This window comes from Chrysemys picta, chromosome 11, assembly GCF_011386835.1.
Source record: "Chrysemys picta bellii isolate R12L10 chromosome 11, ASM1138683v2, whole genome shotgun sequence".
Taxonomy (NCBI): Eukaryota; Metazoa; Chordata; order Testudines; family Emydidae; genus Chrysemys; species Chrysemys picta.
Genome location: NC_088801.1, coordinates 35,787,851 through 35,800,763, shown reverse-complemented (window position 1 = coordinate 35,800,763; position 12,913 = coordinate 35,787,851). Strand labels below are relative to the sequence as shown.

Genomic DNA, 12,913 nt, shown 5'->3' with positions numbered 1-12,913 from the left:
GGTTTTACTCCCGCTATTTCCTAATCCCCAAGGCAAAAGGGGGACTTCGACCCATATTAGATCTGCGCGGACTCAACAAATTCATGGTAAAGTCGAAGTTCCGCATGGTCTCATTGGGGACCATTATCCCTTCCCTGGATCCTGGAGACTGGTACACCGCCCTCGACATGAAGGACGCGTATTTTCACATAGCGATTTACCCTCCGCACAGGCGCTTTGTGGTAAACCATGAACATTACCAATTTGCCGTCCTTCCCTTCGGGCTGTCCACGACTCCAAGAACGTTCACCAAATGTATGGCTGTCATGGCAGCATACCTTCGTCGACAACGGATACAGGTGTTCCCGTATCTCGATGACTGGCTCATTCGGGGCCACACCAGGGAAGAAGTGCAATCCCAGGTCCAACTCACCCTAGGCACGTTCCGCAAGCCAGGCATCTTACTCAACAGAGAGAAGTCAACCCTGGAACCAACCCAGAGAATAGAGTTTATCGGGGCAGTCTTAGACTCCAGACTCGCCCGCGCTCTCCTGCCGGACACTTGTTTTCAGGCTATCGCAAACATCATCCGCAGCCTCCAAAGCTTCCCGACTTCCACGATAAAGATGTGCCTCGGCCTTCTGGGGCACATGGTGTTGTGCACTTACGTAACCAGGCATGCTAGACTTCGGCTCCGCCCGCTTCAGGCCTGGGTATCAACGGTGTATCGTCCAGGTCGGGACAGCCTGAACATGATGGTCACGGTTCTGGAATTGGTCTTGACCTCCCTCAGCTGGTGGCTGAACCACATGTCGGTGTGCGAAGGGGTACCGTTTCACACCCCACAACCTTCCTTATACCTTTTCACAGACGCATCATCTCTGGGCTGGGGCACCCACCTCGGGGAACACCAGATGCAGGGCCTTTGGACCACATCCGAACTAACTCTGCACATCAATGTACGAGAACTGATGGCAGTACGCCTAGCGTGTCAGGCGTTTCGCGGTCTCCTACATGGCCGTTGTGTGGCAGTCCTCACAGACAACACCACGGCCATGTTCTACATCAACAAGCAAGGGGGAGCCCAGTCATCCCCCCTGTGCCAGGAGGCTATTCGCCTGTGGGAGTTTTGCATAGTCCACTCGATACATCTGATGGCATCGTTTTTCCCAGGAGTCCAGAACACGCTGGCAGACCATCTCAGCAGGTCATTCCAGACTCACGAGTGGTCAATTCGTCCAGATATCATCCACTCCATCTTCCGGAGGTGGGGTTTTTCCCAGATCGACCTATTTGCCTCGTGCATCAATTGTGCCAAGTGTTTTCTTCTCTCCAAGGGCGCTCTCAGGGCTCCCTATCAGACGCTTTTCTACTTCCGTGGAAAGACCAGCTTTCCCTCCATTCCAGCTGGTCCACAGAGTCCTACTCAAGCTCCGCAGGGACAAGGCATGTATGATTCTAGTCGCCCCAGCATGGCCCAGGCAGCACTGGTACACCACACTCCTGAAGTTGTCGGTAGAGCCTCCGATCATGCTCCCACTTTGGCCGGACCTAATTTCCCAGGACCACGGACAACTCTGTCATCCCAACCTGCAATCGTTCCACCTTACAGCATGGATGCTGCATGGCTAACTCGGGCAGAGTTACTCTGCTCACAATCGGTGCAGTAGGTTCTGTCAGGCAGCAGGAAACTCTTCACTCGGGCCACCTACTTAGCCAAATGGAAGCGCTTCTCCTGTTGGTGCGAGCAGCGCGCCACGCTCCTCTTGCAGGCGTCGATACCGCTTATACTAGACTATCTCCTATCAATAAAGCAGCAGGGCCTTGTGATATCATCTGTCAGGGTGCACCTAGCAGCTATCTTGGTGTTCCATCCAGGAGAACATGCTTCCTCGGTCTTCTCTAACCCAATGGTAGTTAGATTCCTAAAGGGCTTAGATCGCCGCTATCCACAACTGCGTCAACCAGTTCCGGCGTGGGACCTTAACCTGGTCCTCTCCAGGCTCAAGGGGCTCCCGTTCGAGCCAATGGCTACCTGCTCACTCCTTTACCTATCTTGGAAGACAGCCTTCCTTGTAGCCATCACTTCAGCGAAGCGTGTTTCTGAAATCAGAGCCCTCATGTTGGAGCCTCCGTATACAGTCTTCCTTAAAGACAAGGTGCAGCTTCGCCCCCACCCTGCCTTTCTCCCCAAGGTGGTATCAGCTTTTCATGTGAACCAGGATATTTTCCTCCCAGTCTTCCATCCAAAGCTGCACGCTACTCGGCAGGATCCACATATGCACTCTCTGGACATTCGCAGGGCCCTCACATTCTATATTGAGCGTATGAAGCCGTTTAGGAAGACGACTCAACTCTTCGTTGCAGTGGCTGACCGGATGAAAGGCCTACCGGTCTCATCGCAACGTATCTCCTCTTGGATCACGTCCTGTATCCATGCTTGCTACGACTTGGCCGGTGTCCCGACGCCACGCCTCACCGCCCACTCCATGAGGGCTCAAGCCTCGTCGACTGCTTTCCTGGCACAGGTTCCAATCCATGAGATCTGTAGGGCGGCGGTTTGGTCATCTGTTCGTACCTTTGCTGCTCACTACATGTTAGTTCAGCAGTCTAGAGACGATGCCGCATTTGGCTTCGCAGTTCTGCACTCAGCGGTGTCTCACTCTGACCCCACTGCCTAGGTAAGGCTTGGGAGTCACCTAATTGGAATTGATATGAGCAAGCACTTGAAGAAGAAAAAACGGTTACTCACCTTTGTAACTGTTGTTCTTAGAGATGTGTTGCTCATATCCATTCCAAACCTGCCCTTCTTCCCCACTGTCGGAGTAGCCGGCAAGAAGGAACTGAGGGGGCGCTGGGTCGGCTGGGGTATATATCCAGTGCCATGAAGGTGCCACTCCAGGGGGCTCCATAGCCGACCCACTGGGTGTTGCTAGGGTAAAAATTCTCCGACGATCGTGCACGCAGCGCGCGCACACCCTAATTGGAATGGATATGAGCAACACATCTCGAAGAACAACAGTTACAAAGGTAAGTAACTGTTTTTTCTCCTGACGAAATTAACAGGTAGCAGGTTTAAAACAAAAGGAAGTATTTCTTCACACAATATACAGTCAACTTGTGGAACTTGTTGCCATGGGATGTTGTGAAGGCCAAAAATATAACTTGTTCATAAAAGAAATAAAATTCATGAAGGAAAGTCCATCAATGGCTAATAGCTAAGATGGGGACAAGGCCCCCCTGATCCAGGTGTCCCTAAACCTCCAGCTACCAGAAGCTAGGACTGGACAGCAGGACTTGAAATTGCCCTGTTCTGTTCATTCCCTCTGATGCATCTGGATCTGGCCACTGTTGGAAGCCAGGCTAGATGGACCATAGGTCTTGTGCAGTATAGCTGTTCTTATGTTCTTAAGTTCTGATCTATCTTTTAAAACTGTTTTCTTCTTTTGTTAGTCATTCCCAACAAAACAGGTCAAAGTTGCCCCTTTTTATTCCTTTCTTAGTCTTTCCACGGCTATTGGGGGTGGAGGGATAGCTCAGTGGTTTGAGCATTGGCCTACTAAACCCAGGGTTGTGAGTTCAGTCCCTGAGGGGACCACTTAGGGATCTGGGGCAAAATCAGTACTTGGTCCTGCTACTGAAGGCAGGGGGCTGGACTCAATGACCTTTTGGGGTCCCTTCCAGTTCTATGAGACAGGTATATCTCCATATATTTAATTAATATAGTTTTAAATTTATTCTCAAATGTGTAAACTGTGTTTGTGTTTAACTAGTCCTTCCTGCATACATTCTTAATTCTTTAGAACTATATGGCTTATCTCTTTACCACCACTTTATAATATATCTTGTAAACAACTGTGAAATCATATCTGTTATTTGTTAAAGACTTTTGTTCTAGAAGTGCATGGTAGTTCCCATCTAATCTATTTGATGTATTTCTGAGGCACCTGCCTGCTTGCTATCATAATGTGTACAACAGGATGTAGACGTATGTTCAGTCAAGGAAGTGCTAGCCAAATACCCCCTATTTCCAAGTCACTCAGAACAGCAGAAATATTTATTAAGGAGAATGATCCTAGGAGGTCAGATATTTCCCAAAACTGCCTCCACTCTCACTTACAGTATGCTTTCCCCATTCTGCAAATATTTTCTGTTTCAGCAGGATGTTATAACTTGTTTAATTAATAGTATTTCCTAGAAGGAGAAGTTAATGTTTGTTTTAGAAGAGTTTGGAGGTTAGACATATGATTAAGTTGCACAATTATACTCATCTTTTATTTTGTGGTTTAAAGGCAGGTATATCTGATGTCCCAATTGAGAACTAGCTAATTCAGCAATTCTAAAACTTGCTTACTATGTGTAATATTTAAAAGTACTTGATACACCAATACCACCTTTTATAATTAGGTGCAGTCATAACAGATCCTTATTTTGACACATCTAAAAAAATCCTGCTCTTTTCTCACAGTTACAGAATGAGCTGTTTTCCTTTTTTCTCTCTCTCTCCATGAGCAACCTTTGAAGCAATAGACCCAGTGCTGCACTTCTCTCAGGGTGGAATCTCACAAGTCACTTTTAGACTGGGTCTCCGGGCTCTGGCACCTCCATGTACCAACTGTAATTACTTCAAACGCCTGACTGTGTTTGGCCATTTGCACAAATTTTTTTCAGGAGCCGTGCACAGTAATCTGTGTATTTTCTTATTTAAATATAGCACCTCTTTTCTTATTAGACAGTGAATAACTATATTGAGTTTAGCCAACTTACTGGTATGATTCTTTTGGCCTCTAAAACCTCTCACCCACTTGATTATGGTGAATGGAAATTTTGTCTGAGTGGGGTCAAGTGGGACAAGGAAAGCTGTTGGTTCCCTCTCTAGAGGGAATAAATATAGGGAAGGCAGGGAGCAGAGCAGCCCAGTTGTTGTTTCTTTCTCAAGAGGAGGACTCGAACTGCCAAAACAGCTATATTTTTCCTGGGGTGGAGAGGAGGGATGGAAGAACAAAAAGGCCACTAATCCTTTGAGACCAAGAGGGAGGAGCTGGAGAACAGAATGCTCAGGTTCAGAGGAGGAAAATCTGGGAAGCTGTAGGCCTCTTGTACTACCAGGAGGATAGCAACTCGCTCTTAAATCCTAGACTGCAGGCTGAAAAGAGGACCTCTGCAAAGAGGTGGGGGCAGAATTGATTTATGGGTTTGGAGTGTGGGAGTGAACGTGTGTCAATCTAGTGTAAGAAAATAAAACAATAATTAGTAAAATGGAGGTGGGGGAGAGAATTGGGCGGTAACACACTCTTTAATTTTATCCAGGCTAGTATGGAATTATTCCTTCAACATTTGCCTAACTACATACAAAATACTACATTAAGAGAACATTAAGGTTGCAAAGTCAAACACTGAAAAGTGAGGAAATGCCAGAATTAAGGTTGCCTATCTAACCTTAATGTGGCGCCCTTGTTAAATGTTACAATTGATTTTCACGTTTTGTACTTTTGCATTGTAGTGCACACTTAACTGCATACATATTAATACTTTTTTTTAATTTACAGGTGTTTCCGTTTCAAGAAACGTTATTGAGACCAGTTTGATGCTAAAGAACATCTTTATCAGAAGTTTTTATAGATGTGATAAACTTTTAATACCAGAATGGCTCACATAAGAATACTAAGACGATCGTTTAAGAAACTGTTTTCCCACTGGAAGCTTTGGAAGTTTAGCATTGTTGTTTTTGTTTTTCTAGTATTTTTGTTTTTGTTACAAAGAGAAGTAGGTGTTCAAGACGCTAAACATGAACCAGGGATTGAACCAATTGTGGGAAAGAGAAGTGATGTACTAGGTTTCATGTTAAATGCTGTGAACAATATTAAAGGTGCAAAGCCAAAAATGCAAATAAAAGCACCTGTTAGGCAAACCAATATTCCTGGAGAGAGACACTGTTTGCCAGGACAATATACGCTAGCAGAACTGAAACCTTTCTTAGAGCGACCTCCTCAGGACCCCAATGCCCCTGGAGCTTCTGGTAAAGCATTCAAAGCTATCAATTTAAGCCCAGAAGAGGAGAAGGAGAAGGCGCGTGGGGATGAAAAACACTGTTTTAATGCTTTTGCAAGTGACAGAATTTCTTTGCACCGAGATCTTGGACCAGACACTCGACCTCCTGAGTATGTTGAAATCCATACATTGAGAATAACATAATTATCAAATATAGAGAGACCCAGCATATTCTCAGAGCAACTTGGGCAGCATTTAAATACACCGAACACTGCAAACAGATGTCATATAACAGGGGTCGGCAACCTGCAGCACGCGTGCCAAAGATGGCACGCAAGCGGATTTTTAATGGCACGTGTCTGCCTGCCGGGGTCCCGGTCCCATTCAGCTCCCCCCCCCGCCCACCGCTCTCTCCTGCGGGGGCAGGAGGCAGAAGCTTGGTCCTGCCAGCAGCCAAGCTCCCCCTCTCCCCTGCTTCTTCCCCCAATGTGGTGCTTTCCTGCGCCGATCAGCTGATCACCCTTGCCAGGGAGAGGGGGAGCAGAGCCGCAGCATGCTCGCTGCTCCGGGGAGGAGGCAGAGAAGAGGTGGGGACGGAGTCCTGGGGAAAGAGGTGGGGACGGGGCATATCCCCTCCAGCCCCCTGCTGTGAGCACCCCCACGAGCCGAGCACCCCAGCCCTCTGCCCTGACCCCTGAACCCCCCCATCACACACACACCCAGCCCTCTGCCCTGACCCCTACACTGTCTCACACACCTCCAGCCCCCATTCTGACTTCTGCACCCCGACACATACCCAGCCCCCCTACACCCCATACCTGACTCTTGCACCCCCCCACATCCCCACCCTGAGCACCAAACGGGAGCTCCTGCAAACCCCTCCCCCCCACACACACACACATTCCCACCTGCACCCCCGGTCTGGGGTCCCGGCCACCGGCCCCGCTCAGCCCACTGCCGGTCTGAGGTCCTGGCTGCTGGCCCCTTGCCAACCAGGGTCCCGCAGGCTCAGGGGCAGCTCCAGGCACCAGCGCACCAAGCGTGTGCCTGGGGCGGCAAGCCGCGGGGGGGGCGGCCTGCCAATGGCGTGTGGGCAGCAGGCAGGGACTTTCGGCGGCAATTTGGCAGTGGGTACGCCGAAGGCACGGGACCGGCGGACCTCCCGCAGGCATGCCGCCGAAAGCCGCCTGACTGCTGTGCTTGGGGCGCAAAATACAGAGTCGCCCCTGCGCAGGCCCTGCTCAGCCCGCTGCCGAACTAGGTGAACTGAACCCCAGGCCGGCAGCGGGCTGAGTGGGCCGGCGGCGTAAAATCAGCGTTTTAATTTAATTGGAAATTAAGCTTCTTAAACATTTTGCAAACCTTGTTTACTTTACATACAACAATAGTTTAGTTTTATAATATAGACTTATAGAGAGAGACCTTCTAAAAAACGTTAAAATGTATTACCGGCACGCGAAACCTTAAGTTAAAGTGAATAAGTGAAGACTCGGCACACTACTTCTGAAAGGTTGCCGACCCCTGCTCTAAGCCAAAGTCAAAGAGATTTGCATTTTTTTACATATAGGAAGAACCTAACCTTTATGCTCCTACTTGATAGGTAATTATAGTATCTATATGGCATACATACTGGGAAATGGCTGGTGTTTAGAACAAAAACAATTATCTGGCTGATATGTAATAACCAAACACAGGAAAAATAAAGCTTTAAATGGTTTTCTGTGTTGCTTGGTGAACCATTCTGAAATTTGTATATCTGTTCTCATGAAGTTTTAAGACCTTCATTTACATGGTCTTTGAGTCATGTTTTTTCAGATGCAGATGCGATATGTATGCCTGGCAAAAATGAAGTTGTGCTGTTCCACCTGGCTACCTAATAGCTGCCACCCACCTTTCTTTCCTCTCAAGCGAGTAGCAGTAGAAGTGATTTTTTTGAGAATGGAGCGTGAAAGGGTTTTGCAGCGTCCTTTTCTTTGTAGTTCCTCTTCTCCGTTGTCCAGAAGTTATGTAGCTTCCGTCCTCTCCTGCTGCTTCTCCTCAAACCTCCCAGTCATGGGTAAACCATGCCACATAATCTTTTCTTCCATTACATCATTGGGAGTTGTCTGCTGGGTACACTGAGCCCTCAAGTGTTTAGGCCAGCAGATCTGGGACTTGTGCTCCTGCTTTGCACTTGTACACAATTCCATTTAAGTATCTTGAAGCTTTAAAACTAACGTTTTAAAGTTCTGTATCTCCTCTGTGAACTAAGCAAGTATTAACCCGCCTTACAGATGGGGATGCTGAAATACAGGCTACATAAGTGGCACAGGCAGGAACAGAACCCGTATCTGACTCCCAGTTTGGTAATTTTCAGTCCCAGACCATTCTTATTTTCAATAAAGGCAAACATTTTTATCTGGGGTAAAAGACCAAATTAAAAGTTTTTCTTTTTTGTTTTGTTGCTGAATTGTTGCCTGTTATGTGGCTTTATTTGTGTGCGTATTGTTTTTAAATTAGGAGTTGTTTAAACTATATCTTTTAGATGAAGATAGTTTGTTTCTGGATCGTATACATAAATTAAATTAACTTTAATATTAGCCTTGATTTGTTAAGACATCTTGTTTGTAATGTCATGTAGACAGCCAACATTTTTAGGAACATAGGAATGCTGTACTGGCTCAGACCAGTAGTTTATCTAGTCCAGAAGACTGTATCCAACAGCGGCCAGTACTAAATGCTTCAGAGGAAGGTGCAAGAAATTATTTGGTATGCAGGTATAGGTGCAGTTATAGACAATGCCCCCAAGGAAAGTCTTCTCCTAATCCTTAGTAGTTAGAGCCTGGTTATGAAGGAGAGTGTAAATTCCTTCCAAAACATTTGATTTTTCCTCTCCTTCCACTCTCAGTATTTACTATTATAACTCTGGATATTCTTATTATGCATCTTGATGTCTATACCCTTTTAAGCTCTTGGACTCAATGACTTCCACAGACTGACTGATTGCATTCCAGAAAGTATTGTCTTTCAATATGCCACCTTCCAGTTTAATTGAATGTCCCCTTAAATCTATAATGCTCACTTCAGTGATTAGTAAGTAATAATAATGCCTAGGAGAAACTGGATGAGTCAAAACCTGCATGCACAATTCCTATTGACTTCCATGGGTGATATATGGTTGACTCCAAGAGGAAAACTGGACTCTATTTCAAAGGTACTTGACATCCCTGCTGTCAGAAGTGACTTCATTGCCCAAATAGATATTCATGAGGTATTAAGAACTGGCTATCAAGAATTCTATTTGAGATGCTGTATGACACTTTCCATTTCTTTATTTTCCAACGCTTGGATGGAACTAGAAATTATAAGAGGGGAAAAAATAAAATGTCAGTAATTTCTCTGTTACAAAAAGGGTGTTTTTTTAAAGACTGAATTAGAGTTCATATTAAATTTTATATAATGTCTAAAATCTCTTTTAATCTTTAGATGTATTGAGCAAAAATTTAAACGTTGCCCGCCACTGCCTACTACAAGTATCATAATAGTTTTTCACAATGAAGCATGGTCTACTCTGCTAAGAACTGTTCACAGTGTGATGTATACTTCTCCTGCCATACTCCTAAAAGAAGTTATTTTGGTGGATGATGCCAGTGTAGATGGTAAGAATTTTTTTTTTTTTTAAATCTTACTTTTCTAATTAATCCATGTTAAGATTACATTCGGGATTAATCAGTCAGTGACATCGGTTTTGCATCAATAATGGTTAGAAAGAAATGAGAAAGACCGTTATCTCTTTGCTTAGTGTGTGTGTTTCAGTTTGTAAACACTTGTGTGTGTAATTAAGTTTACTTAATTGGTTTTAATACTCACATGCAAGATAGAAAATAGAAGGTTTTTCTCCCTTCTGTTTTTAACTCCATTTGGCAAATATTCATCCCAGTGTTCTAAGTCTGTACCTCCCTAACACAAAGTTTATATGTTTAAATGGTTTATTACTGTTTAAATTGCATAACTGTGCCACTGTGATTAGTGACCACATTAACCCTCGGGGAAACAAGTTATATTGCACTTTGTAGAAAAAGGAGTCCTAGGATAAAGCAACCTACTACTAACCTATGATTATAGGCAATGTTTACAATGATCTGCAAACATTTATACATGTGTTCCTCTTTAGGCCTGTAAATGGTCTCATTAAACTAAGTGTTTGAAGATAAGGGACAATATGAGAAGAAATGATTACATATTAAAAGGTGGAGCTTTAGGTAATTGTCTAAATAATCACAGGTGCATATACTTTGGATGATTACAAAGCCAATTTTACAAACTTGCATACACTGAAATACTGAGGCAGACATCTGAAAGAACACACATTCAGATCAATGCACCTATGGTTGTTTGCAAGTCCACGTATTTGGAATATCAACAAAGTTGGAGATACGGTGCATTCGGAAGCAGAAGGCCACTTAATATTAATATGGAAGTGAGAAGATACAAAAACTTCCAAGAAAAATTAAACCTCAGAGGCAAATAAATCTTCTTAAAGATCTTTACCCATCTGTATATTTAGAGCTCCTACTGTGAGTAAACATTGTAGCTCTTGATTGTTTATGCTTGCAAGATATGCACATGCACCCATATGTACAGGTAAAACCTGCACTTGTGTATTTGTGTATGTAATTTGGGTGGCGAGGTGCACAATTACTGAGTTTGCTTGCAACATTAGGTGATACAAATGCAAAATGCAGGCCTATTGGAAATGTCCCTTGCACTGTGAATGCTTTTATAATTTTTTTTGTAAAGTAGAATCAGTAATGACCAACAGGAACTGCTCTTTAGTAGAAGTCACTCCTGTCAGAGACCCCAAAAAAACCCAAAAACCTGAATTCAAGTCTTGCTTCCACATTGCAAAATCCTTTAAAATGTATTTTATTTGGACTTGCATACACTTGCATTAGCTTTTGATGCCTACTATAGAATCTTAATAATCACATGGACACAATAGTAATAAAATTGAATGCAGGCTACCTGTGCCAGATATACTGATTTTATTTTAGTCTCATCTAAATGAAATGGTACCCATTGTTTTCATCTTTTAAAGCTTTAAGAATTGGGATGGTTTCTCTTCAAATATATATTTTATAAACCTCAAATTTCAAAATATGTTTAATTATAGGCTACTCAGCAAAATTTAACCTTTTCAAAAGTTATATTTTAACATACTAGCATGCAAAGTTGATCGTGACGTTAAAGAAAAAAAAATTAAGGAATCTCAGGCAATGGGTTTCTATTGAATACTCTGAAATGTTTTTGTCTTTTCAGAATACTTGCATGATAAACTAGATGAATACGTGAAACAGTTTCAAATAGTTAAGGTAGTCCGACAAAAGGAAAGAAAAGGTCTAATCACTGCAAGATTATTAGGAGCTTCAGTAGCAACAGGAGAGACGCTCACTTTTTTGGATGCACATTGTAAGTACATCTGTGCTACTTGTATGATATATAGTAGTAGTATTTAAAATATCAAATATTTAGGAAACTGTATTGTGTTCATTTTATAAATCATCGTTTTCAATTTTACTTTGTTTTAATTTCCTTCTCAGTGTTAGAAATGTAAACTTTGCCAAATTTACCTTTTAATATAAAATAAGCATGGCGAAAGTTAATGCAATGCTGTCTAGAACAGTGCTTCTCAAAGTCAGGCCGCCGCTTGTTCAGGGAAAGCCCCTGGCGGTCCGGGCCGCTTTGTTTACCTGCCGCTTCCACAGGTTCAGCCCATCGTGGCTCCCACTGGCCGCGGTTCGCCACTCCAGGCCAATGGGGGCTGCGGGAAGGGCGGCCAGCACATCACTCGGCCTGCGCTGCTTTCCACAGCCCCCATTGGCCTGGGACAGCGAACCGCGGCAAGTGGGAGCCGCGATCGGCCAAACCTGCAGACGCGGCAGGTAAACAAACCAGCCTGGACCGCCTGGGGCTTTCCCTGAACAAGCAGCGGACTGGTTTTGAGAAGCACTGGTCTAGAAGAAGTGCTCAGTTGCTTGTGCCAGGGACTCTAAAGAGTTGACAAAATTGTCTAACTAAGCTTGGAGTCTGGACGAGGAAAGGGGGAGCATAGGCTCTGGAAGGTTTGCATGTTCATTCTGATGAACTATAGCATTTCTGAGTGCTTTATAAACATACGTTAATTGTCATAACCTTCCTGTAGCTAAGTACAGTTATTCCTATTTTACATATACAGAAATGGTTGCAGAGAGAGATTAAGTGACTAGAGTAAGAGGGTGTCAGTGTCTGAGCTGGGATTGAACCCAGGAGTCTCTTGCTATTGGTCCATGCTAGTTCACTAGAGCTCTCATACTGCTGAGCTAACTCTCCTTGGAACCCTCGGCTACAGTGGTAGCTAGGGTTACCAACTTTGGTTGGATGAATTCCTGAAGGTTTCATTGCATGACATTATCTTTAATTCCTGGAGACTCGAGGACAATCCTGGAGAGTTGGCAACCCTAGTGGTAGCTCATCAGGAAGCAGCAAGGTTGTAGGCAGTTGGTGGTAGCTGAGAAGGAGCTTCTTGTGGATCTTGGGTACCATTGACCACTTATACCATAGCCCACTACTACTGGGAATTGATCTGGGGTCTTGCTAAAACTGTGAGATCCATGGCTGTGGGGGTTTCATGAATTGCAAAGGCCATGAGTAGGTATATGGTGAGTAAGTAATTTATAAATTTTAACAGTGACAGACTTTCAGATATGATGATCAGTTTATATTGGCTTACAATTAAGGCTCTCTTCCCATTTGAATTGTTAACTATTAAGAAAGTACTAATCAACATTTACTTTTTAAATAGGCACATAAATAACATTAGTCAGCTAGATCATACTAGTGAAATTTGATGCAAGAGTAAGAAAATCTTTTAAAAAGAATTTCTAGCATAATCAAGAATTATTTACCAAGTATTTTAATGTTCATG

General features: G+C 44.1%; 1 protein-coding gene across 1 annotated transcript in view; it reads left to right on the top strand.

Annotated features, from left to right (window-relative positions):
* Window positions 1–12,913, top strand: part of GALNT3 (polypeptide N-acetylgalactosaminyltransferase 3) — a 50,156-nt gene that overhangs the window by 21,390 nt on the left and 15,853 nt on the right. The window contains exons 2-4 of the mRNA XM_008178430.4: window positions 5,529–6,140; window positions 9,436–9,608; window positions 11,269–11,418. Of these exons, the coding sequence (XP_008176652.2) occupies window positions 5,626–6,140; window positions 9,436–9,608; window positions 11,269–11,418 (838 nt within the window). The 5' untranslated portion in view covers window positions 5,529–5,625. The remainder of the gene's footprint in view (window positions 1–5,528; window positions 6,141–9,435; window positions 9,609–11,268; window positions 11,419–12,913) is intronic.